We start from the raw sequence: 15817 nt of genomic DNA on the forward strand, positions 1-15817 counted from the left end.
TTATTAAATTTTTACATTGTTTTTACTAAAAATATTTTAATATTAATAATATACATAATTCTGTACGGACGGTTAGAAACGGAATTAATATAAATTAATATATTTCTTTGTTAACATAATATACATAATCTAGTTACAATAATAAAACGTAACATATAAATAATTACAAACCACTTAAATCTTTCAGTGCCTATACCAAAATGATTCCAGTTTGGTAAATTTTATAGTGCAATTCGTTTTACTTTAATTACCACATATTATAAAACGAGTGCTTAAATTACGTATACAATTTGTTATAAAAACACGTTCGGAGATAAAAATATATCTATTTAATTAAATATTTCAATAAATATATATTGTATACCCTATGTCACTAAATTAATTGCATTTTATTTGATATATATTTATTCAAATATTTAATCAAATATATTTAATTATATGTATCTTTTAAGGCCAAATTAATTTTGCTATTCCTGGTAATATCAGAGCAGTAATAACGCTTGATAGAAGATTGACACTGTGGTTGTCCAAAATTTGTCTGCCACATACATGTTTCACACCCTTTCCTGGATGTTCTACTATCATCCCTTTTTCGTTCACTCCTGCAACAGCAGAGTATGACTCGTTGCAAACAGGTAAGGTATACTTTTAAACTATGTGAACTTACCAGAATATTGTAAGGTGGCTCCTAAGAGAGAATCTATTATGCTACCAACGAAACCTCCGATTCCCCCAACAATAATAATAGGCCATTGTGGTGCTGCTAACTGAAGCACAGCCGTATCTACAGTGAGTAGTATGGTTAAATAATCAAACAAACCTACAGTCATACCACCAAGTGCAGAAGCAGCAAGACCTACCCATGAAACACCACCATTTGTTCCTATAAAAATATATATATTAATTTATACTACCTAAGTGCATTTCAAAAATTAATTCTATAACTCAATAATTCTGACTTAATAGAGCTTTGTGTAGACCAACCCTTGCCAAGGAAATCCAATTCCAAAACATATGGTGCACTTTCCTTCAGCTATAAAGGAGTAGCACAAGGGAGAGCACATTGTATCTTTTGGAACTGAATTTTCTTAGTTTGAGAAGGCTCTCTGTCAGAATAGTTACAGATACTGTGCTTAATCTTTTGTATTATAATAATTTTACCTTTTGGAACTCGTTTGAACGATGTAATCAAAAAAGGATCTTTATTACCAATGACTGAGCCTATTTCTGATGCCCAAGTATCTCCGTTGCAACATGCAAAGGCTCCTAAACAGCAATTTGTAGTTCTAAAATTATTCTGTAGATTTTTAAATCATTTTATAATCTGAAAATATGAATCTACCTAAAATTCCTATTGACAACCAGGAGCTTCTGTAGTGTTTGTCAAAATGAATCGGTTGTTCTACACAACCCACATCCAGTAAATATAACAGTGCCAGTTGAGTTGCCATACCACCATTACAAAAAACTTGAATCCAATTTCTCTGACCTCCATCTTTGAAATCTGCTTCAAACTTTCTTTTCTGATGGGCTCGAAACTTTGTTGCTTTGGAGGAGGTGACAAAAAATGCGAAGAGACCAGCCAGATGGACAAAACTGGTAAGTGTTAGGATGAAACCCATAAACAATCCTGTAATATACAATTTAAAATGCAGATAAAGACAAAACCTATGCAGAAGAATTGTACTTCCTTTCTTTATAACTTGTCCATATAACTTGTACGTATATAAATTTTGAATCAATTAAGAAATAATACTAAATACTATAGACTTAATTTTCAAGTAATAAACGTATACAATATTTTCTTTTGCTTGTAATTTCTATTTCAGTCTTGTATCCATTTTCTTAACAAATTGAGGAAGTTGACAAATTGAGGAAGAGTTGTATTACCAAGAACAGCTCCGCTGACATCGACGCTTTTCCTTTTCAGACCCCAGAACGCCATAAAAATTGGGATCACAACCGCTGTTAACCATCTCCATGGTGATACCACCAGATGTTCTGAAATATAGGTTATGTTTATCAAAACAATGGAAAGAGAATAACAATACAGGGTCAAATAGAGAAATTAACAATAGTTGTTTAACATACCTTCAAAGTGATTTTCCGGATTCAAATAAAATGTAGAATAGAGTACATTTATGAACCAAAACAGCATAGAAATCGGAATCGCACAGGCACTAAGGAGTGCCGGCATCAACACATGCGATTGCTGATTTTCCTTTCTTGTAAATGAAATCATGCTTCAAATCGTGATGCAGCTACTTATTAAACAAAGTCTGCTAACAGAATGTCGAGGCGCTTAAAAAACTTTTTTTAACGAGTACAAACGTATTTTGTACGGATTCATTTACATTCTTTCTACGAAGCCAACACCAGCTGTTGGAGGATATAAATTCTGCATATCAATAACAGATGGTAAAAAAATAAAAAGACATACATACATATTCATACTTAAATGCAGATAAGATTCATCGCGAGCATTAACAGTAACACAAACTTTCTCCGATCAATTGCGACATCCCGTGTACCCGTTGAGCAGGACTACGTTTATCACTAGGTAAAATAGTACACCTCACGCTTCCATGGTGGAAATGGTAGCCAAAAGAGAAATTTTCCTAAAGCAAATAACATCCATGTATTTATAGACATTTTCGAAATCATTAAATAATAGGATATTTTAAATTTGCTTTTTCTTAAAAGAAAGCTTTAGTGCACACTTCATATTTAACACTGTCATTGAAACGCTTAAAAATTGATTAATTTACTATTTTTGGGCATATTGTGGTCATATCTGTTGAAAAAGTCTATAATTGATACATGGGTATGGAATTCATGGGCCGATTCGAAAAAGTACTACTAGCGCCATCTAGCGGTAGGAATCAGGAACTAATTTTCGAGTAACAGGAGCGCAGAAAAGTAAAAGAGGTATGCGGAGTAAGAGGTAGCTCCCGCGCAAACCGGTGCGCATGCGCAGGAGTAGGTGGCCCGCGCAGCGACGCGCATGCGCAGTAGCGGCGTCGCGTTATACATACGATAATTATATATGCAAAAAAACGTTAATTATTCATTTTCTGGGCATAGTTTATGAACTTTTATGATTGAAGAATGAAGACTGATCCCTTAGCTACTTTCTCGTATCCTGTTTGTACAGAATTGTGCCCTCAGTAATTAGTTATTAATGATTTTTGTATCGCATGTCGGCGCATCATACGGCGCACATGCGCAAATAAAAATTATTAATTACACGTTTTGTGAGCATAATTTATGCACTTTTATGATTGAAGAATAAAGAGTGATCCCTCAGCAACTTTCCTATATCATATTTGTTCAGATTATTGCTGTTAATAATTAGTTATTAATTAATTATGCAACCGAAGTCGGCCCGTCATATGAGCTAATACGAAATAATTAATCACGCGTTTTCTAATTACTTTTTATGCACTTTTATGATTGGAGAATGCTCACTGATTGCATAGCTAATTTCTCACGTCGAATTTGTTCAGATTTTTATTGTAATTAATTAGTTATTAACACTCCACTGCAACTGCAATAGTAGATCACTATATTAATTAATAATGTGAACAAATATGGTATAGGAAATTAGCTAAGGAATCACTGATCATTAATCAATCATAAAAGCGCATAAAAAGTAATTAGAAAACGTGTAATTAATTATTCTAAATTAGCTCATATGACGCGCCGACATCTGCTGCATAATTAATTAATAACTAATTACTGTCAATAATAATATCAACAACTATGATATGAGAAAGTTGCTAAGGGATCACTCTTTATTCTTCAATCATAAAAGTGCATAAATTATGCTCAGGAAATGTGTAATTAATTATTTTAATTAGCGCATGTACGCCGTATGATGCGCCGACATGCGGTACAAAAATCATTAATAACTAATTACTGCGGGCACAAATCTGTACAAACAGGATACGAGAAAGTAGCTAAGGGATCAGTCTTCATTCTTCAATCATAAAAGTTCATAAATTATGCCCAGAAAATGAGTAATTAACGTTTTTTGCGTATATAATTATCGCATGCATAAGGCGACGCCGCTACTGCGCATGCGCGTCGCTGCGCGGGCCACCTACTCCTGCGCATGCGCACCGGTTTGCGCGGGAGCTACCTCTTACTCCGCATACCTCTTTTACTTTTCTGCGCTCCTGTTACTCGAAATTTAGTTCCTGGTTCCTACCGCTAGATGGCGCTAGTGTCGCTGACCTATAGAAAGCGCGCTAAAATTTGAATTTTGATCGCATAGATGAATTGATTTTCGGAACTACTACAATATTAATATTCTAATAAAACTATTTATAGCAAAATGAAATTATTCCCGTTATATCCCGTTAGTCTTTTAACTTCTATGGGTCGTAATAAATATAACAATTACGTACAGAATAAAAATTAATTTATTAAATTCAGTTTACAATAATTCTCTGATAAAAATATATTTTTCTACAGTAAAAATTACAAAATGTTACTGTCAAATATATAATTCTCAAAACCTATTTATTGACATTTATATAGTATATTGAAAAACCTATCAAACATATTAATACAGCTAAAATCCAGTATTTAATATAATTGCTGCCAGTTTCTTCCTGCAATTGTCTCCTATCAAATTTATCTTTCCCTTTACGTCGAGATTTGAATTTCCGTTCGAATTTCTTTATTTCTTCTTGATTACGCATTTCTTCGGCTTGTCGTTTCTGTTCCAACAACGCGGCCTCAGCTTGACGCTTCTCGTTCTTCAATTTAATACAAATATCGTCGCAGTTTATACAAATTTCTTGCTTCTGCACCACCGAGCATATATAATCTTTTTTAATACGTTTGCACGGACAAAATAACTTAACTTTCTTGTTACATTCATTCTCATTTGTACATGGCCCAGAATGGCAATTGTTCATGCATCTATGTCCACAAGCATACTGTAAAAAAAAGATTAATAAATAAATTATTTCAACTTATAGTAATAATCTGAATAGAAATTTCATTACATTTTTTGGGCACTGGTTTCCACATTTCAATAATTCATTACGCTGTTCGCTTGTAGCTGATGTTAACTCTGAGCATCTTCTGTAAAGAGTTCCTATGCCACAATGACAGGACATTTTGACTAGTTGCTTACAAGGACTGCAAGGTGCTGGATGACATGGTTTTGGGCACAAATGCGTGCAGCCTTGTGGTCGTGGAAATAAGCATGGTTTTTCACAGTCCATGCATGGAATACTATTCTTAACATCTTCTGATGGTACCCTATGACAAACTAATTCGCACGTATGATTGGTACACGGTAATATTCTACCACAAAGTCTTCCACAGGAAGTAGGTCTAGCTGCATGGCATGGCCAAGGACGTGTTTCATGCCCTCCTAGGCAAGTGACTGGTACAGACACTTCACATGGAGGACATGGCAATGTTTTAAGTTGCATAGTTTCCTTCTGTATCTCCCATGGTCCCATGGGTTGTGTTTTACCATCGTTTTTGTTTACTTTTACCCAGACCTTTGTGTGGCAAACAGCAACGCAAGAGTGACCGCATCGTTTATAAACTAGAGCACATATCTTTTTACAGGGTGGACATGGACCTTGATGACACTTGTGCGTTTCTCTTTTAGGATGGTGACAAATTGGTGGTACTTTGCATGGCTTGTTACAAGGTGGTGGTTTGATCTTTTTCATTGTACCGCAGGGTACTGTTATTTTTTTGTAACCACATCTGCATTGAATAATATCTGTTCTTTCGCATGGGTAGCAAGGACCGCTGTGACATGGAGCAGCACATTTGTGCTTACGGCAGTTCAAAGTATTGTCGCATACCTTTTCACATATATTGTATATATTCTTGGTAAGGCAGTCACAACATTTTTTATTGCATAAGTGCCTCCCACACAGGCGCATTTGTGTGCACTTTTTATTGCAATGAAATTCTTTACCGCATGCAATTTCTTTTTGGTAACTACCGCACCGACACGATTTTGTTACTACTTCTAAACATTGACCGCAGCGATCCGTGTGGCATCTCATGTTACAATAATGTGAACCACAGTCTAGCAATTTACCACATGTGTCTCCACATGTTGGTAACTGTTCTTGTTTGCAAGATACCGCGTATCGCTTCTTTCCACAAGGGCACGTTCTATTTTTTTCTGAAGGGCAGTTCCCACAATCACCAGGTAAATGACATGTACTTTGGCAGATATGAACGTTACAGGAGAGTGGTTTGCGACAAGGTATGTCACAAATCCAGGAACCCTCAAAGCATTGCCTAATTGCTTTGTTACTCTTACAATGACACTCTACTAATAGTTCTTCTTTACAAGGAGGACATTCGCCTGCATGGCATACTTCTTTACAAGTATGTGAACATAGTTTATACTTCTTATTGCATACAGTACCACAGCTCCATTCTTTTGAATTACATCGCCGTGGCTGGGGCATTTGTTTGCCACAGTAACATCTTATTGACACCATTTTTGCACAAGGAGGACATGGTCCTGGATGGCAAAGTAAAACACATTTGTGACCACATTCTGGTTGCAGAGATTTTCCACAAGTATCTCCACAAGAATGTGGAATATTCCATGGGTAATACGAAGGATCTACAACCTTTTTACAGAAACATTTATAATTATAAGTAACTTCTTTTTCGTCATATTCCTTACGACACTTTGGACTGAAACACAGATAGAAATATGACAATACTGCATTATAGTTGATATAAAATACAATATATTTTATTTAAGATACTGCTTACCATGCCCATACTGGTGCAATTCCTTTTTCGTGTTTAACATTTAAACTATCCCGGATCCAATGTAAAATACATGATAAATGTAGAAAAGCATAACACTTATCACAATTCCAAATCTAAAATGTTTACATTAATTATTTTAAAAACAATCTTCAAAGATATTTTTAACATAAACATGCACTTACCGCATCTGCCTTTTTTACAGTTGAAATACAAATTAAACAGACTGCACTGCCAGATTGAAAAATATTAACTAAATATGATAAAATCTTTTCTGAATCTTCTTCTTTCCCTTGATAAGCAGATAATACTTTTTCAACCACATTTTGCATATCCTCCTCATTTCCATCATCTTCATCTTCGCTGGATGATTCTAAATACGCATTAGCTTCTAAATGCTTATTTATTGCTATTTTATTTTCTACTTGAGCACGCCTGAATTTTTGCATATTTGCTTATTTATAATTGCGCCTAATACTAATGATTCTTCTGTAATAAAAATATACTAATGATTCTCCTGTAATAAAAATATATTTGTGATAAAACGTGCTGTGTGATATGAAACATATAAACGTAAATATGACATACTGTTATAATTTATTTACCTATCTATATATTTACATATAAATATATATCAAAAGAAAAGATATTTCATTCTCATGTAATGTAAAATCCAAAGGAAAAGAGAGAAATGATTCGTTTAAAATACATTGCATTCGAATCATTCTACAGTTCAGCCATGTTTCTTCTACACACTTCTTTTTTTGATTAAAGTAGATAGTGAAATTTGCAGGTTATTCGTTTATAGGTTATGTATTTGATAATAAAGTACGCAAGGACGCAAGTGAACCAATCATTAATGACTAAACCACTTGTTAATTTAGCCCTGATAACAGAATTTTTTTTCAGATTTTTAACAGTTTCGAATGGATTTACAAATGTGTGCCTCCCGATGCCTTTTTAACCTAGTCAGCGTTTTCATCAAGAGTATGATTGTTTTTATATAAATTGTAGTATCAAATAATATCCGAAATTACGATTGAGTTATTTCAAATTGATAAACATTATTGGTTTTCTTACAGGTTGTAGTAATTAAGAATCCAAAGCAATGAAAAAATAACGAAGAATGAATGTTAATTAAAAAATGCTAACCTTTGATTGTCATGTAAATTTAATCGAAAACGAATATGTCAAATGTACAGTGGCAGAAAAAATTATACGAAAATTATGGATTGCCAGATAATTATACAGATAGTTCATTTTTGGAACAATTACGTAAAAATGTAAAACCGAACAATATAACATTAATTGAGGCAATAACTTTTGGTGCCAGTATATGTATTCAATTAAATATTGTGATACTTTTTGTTATTATATTCATCTGGTTGAACAAAGAGTGGGCTAGCCCAGATGTTATATTTATTTTAGGTGTCATTTGTACAGTGTTTGGTTATTTTATTTATTGTTTAAATGAACCGATCATTTTGTATAAGTTAACAGGGGATCTCAGAACTGCATTAATTTTTCTTACTTTTGGCTATATTTTGTCACCGGTTTTGAAAACCTTAACTGAAACTATTAGTACAGATACAATATATGCCATGACAATATTAATGTTCCTTGTACATTTAATATTTAGCAAATATGGTTCTTTACAAATTTCTTTATCCGATTCTTTATCTATTACATCTTCAATTTTTGGTTCCTTAATGTTAGCATCTAGATTAGTATCTCCATTTCATGCTTTTTCACTTCTTACAGTTGCAGTACAATGTTTTGTTTTGTTACCATTTTTGATATATAAATTAAATAGTAAAATATTTATTTCAACTGTATTGACATTAAGTACATTATATTTTCTCTTATTTCTTTCACAAACTCTATCATTCGTGTTCATTATAACTACAGTATTTTTACATTTTATTTGTCCATGTTGGTATATACAATGCCAAAGATACAAAGATAACATTTATGGACCATGGGATGAGGCTGTTATCAGTTCTTAACTATTTAATTTATTTGTAACAAACATTACAGTTGAGCAACAGAATGTAATCATGATGGTATATATTTACAATATATATTGTCCTAACAAATTTTAAAAAATGATGTACATAGACAATTTTCTTTAAACGATTGAAGAACATTAATTTATTGATAATGAAAAGTACATTGAATCTAATGAATTATGTTGTACATATACAGAAATGAATTATTAAAAATTATATTTATCAATTGACGATTATTGTTTCAAATCTTGTTTCATAATAAATACTGTCTATACGAGTTTGGCAGTCGATTGTAAATATACACAAGTACGTAAAAAAATATGTCCTTACACATTTCAATTAATATGAATCTTCCATTATTCTACAATTATAAGTAGGCTTTTAATTCTTCTCACAAGAACTTCGATAAAATTGCGATCCACTGTTGCATATTCATTATCTATGTTCAATAACTGTGTAATAAAACTATGTGTAAATGTAGAAACAAAACCTTGCTTTAATTCCATTAATGTTTCTGACGATACTTTCCATGCTACCATGTCTTCACCAATACCTCCCGAGGATACTAAAAAATAAATAAATTGTACACTCAGTTACATAAAAAGTCATCAGTGAAGTCTTATAATAATAATGCATGCAATCGTACCTTGCATCCGGCTATGCCGTGATACTACTTGTATCATGTAGAAATCCAAGTGACTCCAAAGAATATATAAAGCATGCTCTATTATTAAAGAACAGTATTTTATGCTTTGGCGCTTTTCCTTTATCCAACGATTTAATCGTTGTTCAACTATTACCCGTTGCTTTTGCGTGTCGAGCTTTGCTTCTTCCTCTGACATGTACTCTTTTAATTCTGTCGTACGCATTTCTCTTACAATAGCTGACTTTTTTATGAGAGTATCAATATGAGATACTTCAGTGTGTAACAAATTTGTAACAGATACAAGCTGATCAACGATTATTCCTAAGTGTACTCCACTCGATGAATTTTTCATTCTGTCTTCCCTTCCTCCTGATTTTTGACTCAAATGAGGCTCAAACAACACGTTCCTTATTCTTTGATCCATTCTGCTGTGTTGCATCTGATTGCGTGTATACAACATGATATTCGCTACTATTTGAACACAGAAAATATGTTGCTGATTAGCATCAGTTTCTTCGTGACTCAGGCGAACAGGAGGTGACTGTAACTGGAATTTGCATAATAAAGATAACATTAATTTCTGTAATCGATAAAGATGGCCATGAAGTTCTCTGATTCCAGTAGAATCTTCAAATTTGCGGTCGTCAAATTCAGACTTCGCTAATTCTTCATCCACCAATTTATACATATCAATGTTTGCAGATCTGGATATCACTCCTGTAAGGCAGGCAATCTCTTTCAAGAAAAGAGCGTTTGCTTTTGGCAAAGCATTTCTTAAGACCGATTCAATGATTTCTCTGTGGCTCTGTAGAAAACCACAGACTTGTATGGCACATGATTGATTCTCTGTTCCCAGGGTGGTGAGTAAAGCATCGCAAAGGTATAAAGCAGGCAAGAAGATTTGCTGGTAACGTTGGCCAGTAGATGGTATGAAGGAATTATCACCTCCTTCAAATTCTATGTGAACATCAGGATGATTGTCAAAAACAACCATACTTGACATACATGACAAGATCTTATTTTCTAGAAGACTCTCAGCACCCAATCTCGTAGAAGCCATTCTACAAAATGTTGCCATTTTTGCTTCGTACAAGTATAGTGGTCTTAATGATGGAGGCTCTGGTCGTAACATACTTCTCAACATATTATCAGATTCTAACAAACTGTCTATCATATACTTTAAATATCCTCTACGGGTCAAATACATTATCCAAGCATTTTCATAGTCCAATTCCAATATTTTGTCTAAACAAGATAATGCTAACATCTTGCAGATATCATGGCCACCTGAACAATTGTGACATAAACTGTCCATCAACTGATTTCCAAAACTGTTTATTACTTGTATTGCAGCATAGCGATGCGAACGTTCTTGAACAGACATTATTCTGTTAACAGTATTATCTAATTGACTGACATACATCAAATCCAAAATATTTGTAGTTTCCGGCTTTTCTAAGCCAATCACGCAAAGCAAATTCAATAATGCAGCGTACAAATGAGTGACTACTTTCTGTGATGAAGCACCAGCATTCAAAATCCATTGCAATATATGACTTAAAATAATCTTCATTGTTGTCGTGTTCGAAGGTGACGATGGAAATTTGCTGTCCATTTGTGAGATAAAACTGTTTCTCAAATGCACCAACAACATCAGGACTGTTCCAGACACTAAAGTCTTGATTTCGCTTAAAGCTTCGCAGGATGTCATTTTTTGTAATAAATCATGTGTCAAATTTAATAATAAATGTTTCCGTGGTGTAGCCAGTTGCTGATTCGTCGCAACGCAAAAGAGTATCTCTGTTATTTGACACCAACCTTCCACAAATTTTACTGTAGCATAAGCCAATAATTTGGTTTGATTCTTACTTAAAGCATATCTTAGAATGCGTTGTTTTTCACTGTTGCTCCGTTGCATTAAATTGCGCTCGGCCGCAGTTGCACCACCCTGAGTAACTGCTAATTCTGCTCTGAGGTTAGATTGTAATTTTCTGATATCTATCAGCCGAGGACCTCCTATTAATGTGGCTGGAACACTACTCCTTTCAAAAAGTAGTTCAATATCTCCCGGACCATAGAGATCTAAAGACGGTGGCGATTCCTCTTGTAATTGAAATTCAATGTAGTGTAAAAGGTCCATTAGAAGCTTCTGTGAAGGGATAATCTGACCTTTCTCTTGGTCAAAAGTCCCAACTAATCTTTGAACAAGCGAATTTTGTAAACTTCCACCAGCAACACGCAATTCGATCGCAGCTATCTTCAACAGCCCTGACATACAACCGAGCTCCGTTGCTTTATTTTGACCTTCAAAGGGTAATTTTGAGAGATGTCGTTGCACGAAATCTTGATTGACACTCGTTCGCAAGAATCTCAATACTGTAACAGATGTTTTGTCGTTAGCAGCTAATGTGTGGAGGAAAGAGTAACAAGCTTCTGTTATTTTATCACGGCCACGCTCAAGAGATTGTTCCAGAATTCCTAATATAGAGTGTATACATGTTCGAGGAAAGCCAAGAATACCACCAGGTTGGTGTAGTATGGTCTTCTTAATGTCTTTGGTAATTTTAAATCCTAACAAATAATGAGCAAGATTTGGGGTAGGTCGTGTAATACAGTGCATCATCAGAAGGAGAATTCTCTCTTTGCAGCTGCCTATGTATTGCTTTTCGGTTGACTCGCTATCCTCGTCAACAACAATGTCTGCGTCCAAACATTCCACGAAGCCGTGCCTGATGTCAGTAGCTAAAGTTGGAGTAGCTGTGAACGTGGAAAGTAATTCAGAATCAGCTCCTGGTTCGTTCGTTACTTCATGAATTATACCCACAGCATAGAACGCATGCTGGGGAAGCCAAGAACTGTAAGAAACATATTTGGCAACATTTATCATGTAATCAGGCTTCTTTGATTGTGGATGAACTTCTAAAAGTAGTCTTGATAATCCAGTTAAAATTTTATGCGTAGATTTTGCTGAAATCGACATGTAACTGTGCTGAATTTTTAATCCTCTTTCCAGGATCTCCAAACAGTACAAGGTACAATGTTCAAGATTCTTTTTACCAGCAAATGGTTCGTAGGTATCGAAGTTACAGCATCCTTTATCAAGTACATATAGTATAACATGCAATAACTCCGACTTGGAATATAACTGAGTCATTATACGATATCCAGGAACAGGATTGACCGATGTTCCACTCAGAAGTTTTAATTGGTTTCCTGTAAAATCTTCTACTGTTGGTTCATACTGTTTGACAAGTTTTGAAATTATTTTTAAACAGGCTTCTGCAACTTCCCATTTCTCTGCTGGATTTTTGTACGATCGCGTATGGAACTTCAAGAAAACTGTGTTGATGATAAAATATAAATACGGATCCAAACCAGGACTGCGCTGACCCATTCCTAGTAATAGAGGTATTGAATAATCAGTGAGAACGTCTAATAGTTCTAGCATTGCTCGTGTTAGTGGATATTCATCTTTCTTTGATTCAATCTCTTCCAGTTCTGTTTGAACGCCTCGTGGTTGGTAGCTGCTTATGGTAGGGATCGTTGAGAGTATCTGTGCAGCTTCCAAACTTTGCCATATCGTAGATGAACTTTCGAGTGATCTTGCTAAAGCGGCAAGAGTTCGTATAAGAACAGCTTTCAAAGGTATTGGTATTCCACAACTGACTAAACCAATCAAAGACGGTATTACTTTCCACCCTGGATGATCGCATATTGCTATCCTCGACATTTCATCATTTTTTGCAATCACTTGAACGACCAAGAGTACTGCTTCAAGACCTTTAATTTCTTCGGAAGCGATACCTTTCGGATGACTTCTCTGACGATACACGGTGTCTTGACTGGGTGGTAGTTCTTTTCTGAGATTAATGTAATAGCGACCTAGAGAATTGAAAAAGTGATCCCAAGAAATTGTTGTTGATCCAGAAGTTCCTACAAAGTTCATACACGATAATTTTTATCTTGATTTTCATTTCAAATAAACTAACAAAATGTTTTAAAATGTCAGAAAAATACTTACCATTTGGCTTAAGGAAGTTAAATGCTTGTCGCGCTGCTTGTGGCGAAGATGCAAGAGATGCTATCATTTTAAGATATGGAACAAATAGTCCTGCTGGCAATATTTCTCCAGCAAGCCGAACAAATTTAAATAAAGCAACCTGTCGGGACGACAAACGATTGATATACACTGGTGCAGATACATGCATAGAGTCAGAATGATAACACCAATAATCCATAACCAAATCCAGTTTTAGAGGGTCTTCTTTATATAATTCAGTTACAGTCAACATTAAATATTCAAAGTGATTATCTAGATTCAAAGGTGGTTCAAGACCCCCCTGTTGAAATGGTTGAATTAAACGCATATATTCATCTGCTCTATTTCGTAGATCTTTCACTTTCAAAGGCATTAGCAATATAAAATCAGAAATTAGAGAGTGAAAATAACGAAGATAAAATTCTTCGTAGTAGATGCTCTTATTCTTAAATAATACTTCAGCCATGAAATGGAAGCATTTGTTTGATAAAGCTGCTTCCAATAAATTTTCATCTTCTGTAGTAATATTTAATTGCTGTATACTAGTTACAGTCTTGATTGTTGCCAAAGCAACTGCAAAGGCAAATTGTATTACTCCACACAACCCAGGATTTTCCCAACTGTCATTAGCTGATAATTTTTTATATAATTCTTCGTGTGCTCTTTTTGCGATTAATGGCATAGAATTTATAAGTTCTGGAAAAAAATAATGAATTGCATAACAAACTACAAGATGAAAATTGTTTTTAGGAGTAATAACAAATGTTATTGCACCTTCACCGTTCTCACGACTATGTATTGAACTAAAGTTAATTGCATTTAATACACTCATTGTAAGTGCAAGAGTGATTTTATCTGGACCTTCTTCATTTGCATCGAATACTATTTGTCTCGTTTGTAGGAAAGAGATCAAATGAAATAAGATTTCGTTTGGTAATGAAGATTGAGCAGACCACAGATATAATATATCGGCCAAATCCTGTCTACAGTCATTGTAAAGTTTCATCACCATATAACAATGTTTTGGTCCTCCTAGTGCACGATTCTTTTCTAACAATTCTTGTTCCTATTAAAAATGAAGTATAATTTAGTTACTACAGATTTATAATACAAATTTTTATACATGTTATTAATCCTAAAATACCTTTAAGGGATCCATGCTTTCCAATAATGACAAGATTCTTTCCAATAAACCAACTTTTTCTAATTCATTTGTATATTTAGTAATATGTTTTAAGAGAGCAATCGGAGCATTAATTTCCCAGCTGTAGCCCAATCTAGCTTGTACAAGCATTCTTAAAGTTGATGTGAGTGCTTTTTTTCCATCATAATATAGGAGAATAGCTGTTAATCCTCGAGGTAAACCAGGATGATGAGGCATTTGCAATTGAGCAGTACATAAAAGATCCAATGCCATAAATTCGTTAAGCTGATACATATCTGATATAATTAGTGTTTCATCTACTAGTTCTTTTGATAACAATTGATACCCTAAACCAGGAAGCGTAATACCCTCAATTGCTCCCTTTTTAATTTCTTCTCTGTTATTTACATTTGGAGGCTGCAATTAAATTCATCTTAAATCACATAACATACAAATATGTAACGTTTTTATTGTTACTGTTAACACTGATCAATTGCCATCATACTACCACTTACAGGATTGTTTAATAAGGCAAGAAAATTTTGTTTATGGTTTCTTAAAGCTTCTGTAAATTCATGATACTGAAGATCATGTGTAGTTGGAGGAGAGGTAATATACCGTTCCACAAGACTTTGTAGTTCCTTGTACGGAGTCCACATGTCCTCCGTCGTTGCTTTTTCTATAATGTACAAAATAAAATAGATACAGCTTTTTAGAAACGTATCTTCATGCATTACAGTTTGCAGGTTATACATGTCATTTAATACCGAAAATATAAATATGATCGAGTAGATCGAAAATTACCTTCAGACATATTTTCGCGGTACATAGAACGTTATAAAAGTGTAAATCTCGTGGGACAAAATATAGTACTTAAATATAACGGAATCAAACAAATCTCGTGCAACATAATCCAAATACCGGTCCTCTGGCGGGAATTACAGACTTATCGATAATTGTTAATCATTGAATACTATCCCAGAACAAACAGGTAGATAGTTGCACACGATGCAACATTTCACATGCATTTTATTTTAAAGAATTGTACAAGAGGGCGCAAGAATCATGCACACGACAAAGTCAATTTTTAATAAAACATAATATTATTATATTACTTAGTAGTAAATGATACTTAATTACTTTTAAAGTAAATACTTTCCTCTTGTTTCTTTAATTACTATATTTATTTAAACATTTGCTGATTTTCT

General features: G+C 34.1%; 4 protein-coding genes across 8 annotated transcripts; 1 reads left to right on the forward strand and 3 right to left on the reverse strand.

The window, feature by feature from the left end:
- Positions 1 to 84: 84 nt before the first annotated feature.
- On the reverse strand, positions 85 to 2763 carry LOC100875367 (transmembrane protein 19). 4 transcript variants are annotated; one of them, XM_076537219.1, is made up of 7 exons: positions 2445 to 2763; positions 2092 to 2282; positions 1891 to 2001; positions 1343 to 1630; positions 1162 to 1266; positions 668 to 883; positions 85 to 602 (listed from the first exon to the last, which is right to left on the reverse strand). In XM_076537219.1, exons 2-7 carry the CDS (start codon positions 2240 to 2242, stop codon positions 448 to 450), a joined length of 1026 nt encoding a protein of 341 aa, XP_076393334.1. In that variant the 5' UTR covers positions 2243 to 2282; positions 2445 to 2763; the 3' UTR covers positions 85 to 447. The 4 variants fall into 4 exon arrangements, with proteins under 4 accessions (XP_076393334.1, XP_012154568.1, XP_012154570.1 ...); XM_012299178.2 differs by having other exon boundaries at positions 2092 to 2379; positions 2455 to 2762; XM_012299180.2 differs by having other exon boundaries at positions 2092 to 2279; positions 2445 to 2762.
- A 1643-nt stretch (positions 2764 to 4406) lies between these two features.
- Positions 4407 to 7220, reverse strand: LOC100880406 (NF-X1-type zinc finger protein NFXL1). Its single transcript, XM_012299175.2, has 4 exons — positions 6957 to 7220; positions 6775 to 6887; positions 5016 to 6693; positions 4407 to 4946 (listed from the first exon to the last, which is right to left on the reverse strand). Exons 1-4 carry the CDS (start codon positions 7218 to 7220, stop codon positions 4521 to 4523), a joined length of 2481 nt encoding a protein of 826 aa, XP_012154565.1. The 3' UTR covers positions 4407 to 4520.
- Positions 7221 to 7958: 738 nt separating this feature from the next.
- PIG-C (phosphatidylinositol glycan anchor biosynthesis class C) lies at positions 7959 to 9269 on the forward strand. Its single transcript, XM_003700535.3, has one exon. It carries the CDS (start codon positions 7959 to 7961, stop codon positions 8775 to 8777), a length of 819 nt encoding a protein of 272 aa, XP_003700583.2. The 3' UTR covers positions 8778 to 9269.
- Positions 8764 to 15586, reverse strand: Nup205 (nuclear pore complex protein Nup205). Of its 2 annotated transcripts, XM_003700577.3 has the most exons (7): positions 15414 to 15586; positions 15125 to 15288; positions 14610 to 15026; positions 14240 to 14531; positions 13448 to 14161; positions 9427 to 13359; positions 8764 to 9345 (listed from the first exon to the last, which is right to left on the reverse strand). In XM_003700577.3, exons 1-7 carry the CDS (start codon positions 15436 to 15438, stop codon positions 9137 to 9139), a joined length of 5754 nt encoding a protein of 1917 aa, XP_003700625.3. In that variant the 5' UTR covers positions 15439 to 15586; the 3' UTR covers positions 8764 to 9136. The 2 variants fall into 2 exon arrangements, with proteins under 2 accessions (XP_003700625.3, XP_012154566.2); XM_012299176.2 differs by having other exon boundaries at positions 13448 to 14531.
- Between the last annotated feature and the right edge of the window lie 231 nt (positions 15587 to 15817).

The sequence above is a fragment of the Megachile rotundata genome, chromosome 11, assembly GCF_050947335.1.
Source record: "Megachile rotundata isolate GNS110a chromosome 11, iyMegRotu1, whole genome shotgun sequence".
NCBI lineage: Eukaryota > Metazoa > Arthropoda > Insecta > Hymenoptera > Megachilidae > Megachile > Megachile rotundata.

Bases quoted from the DNA above. Each gene is read 5' to 3' on its own strand.
- LOC100875367 (XM_076537219.1), bottom strand. From the start codon at position 2,242: ATGATTTCATTTACAAGAAAGGAAAATCAGCAATCGCATGTGTTGATG. The intron at 2,002-2,091 runs GTATGTTAAACA...CCTATATTTCAG, and splicing joins TCCGGAAAATCACTTTGAAG to AACATCTGGTGGTATCACCA. The intron at 1,631-1,890 runs GTAATACAACTC...TGTATATTACAG, and splicing joins TGTCAGCGGAGCTGTTCTTG to GATTGTTTATGGGTTTCATC.
- LOC100880406 (XM_012299175.2), bottom strand. From the start codon at position 7,220: ATGCAAAAATTCAGGCGTGCTCAAGTAGAAAATAAAATAGCAATAAAT. The intron at 6,888-6,956 runs GTAAGTGCATGT...TAAACATTTTAG, and splicing joins CTGTAAAAAAGGCAGATGCG to ATTTGGAATTGTGATAAGTG. The intron at 6,694-6,774 runs GTAAGCAGTATC...TCTGTGTTTCAG, and splicing joins ATTGCACCAGTATGGGCATG to TCCAAAGTGTCGTAAGGAAT.
- PIG-C (XM_003700535.3), top strand. From the start codon at position 7,959: ATGTCAAATGTACAGTGGCAGAAAAAATTATACGAAAATTATGGATTG.
- Nup205 (XM_012299176.2), bottom strand. From the start codon at position 15,438: ATGTACCGCGAAAATATGTCTGAAG. The intron at 14,532-14,609 runs GTATTTTAGGAT...CATTTTTAATAG, and splicing joins AAAGCATGGATCCCTTAAAG to GAACAAGAATTGTTAGAAAA. The intron at 13,360-13,447 runs GTAAGTATTTTT...TGAACTTTGTAG, and splicing joins TAACTTCCTTAAGCCAAATG to GAACTTCTGGATCAACAACA.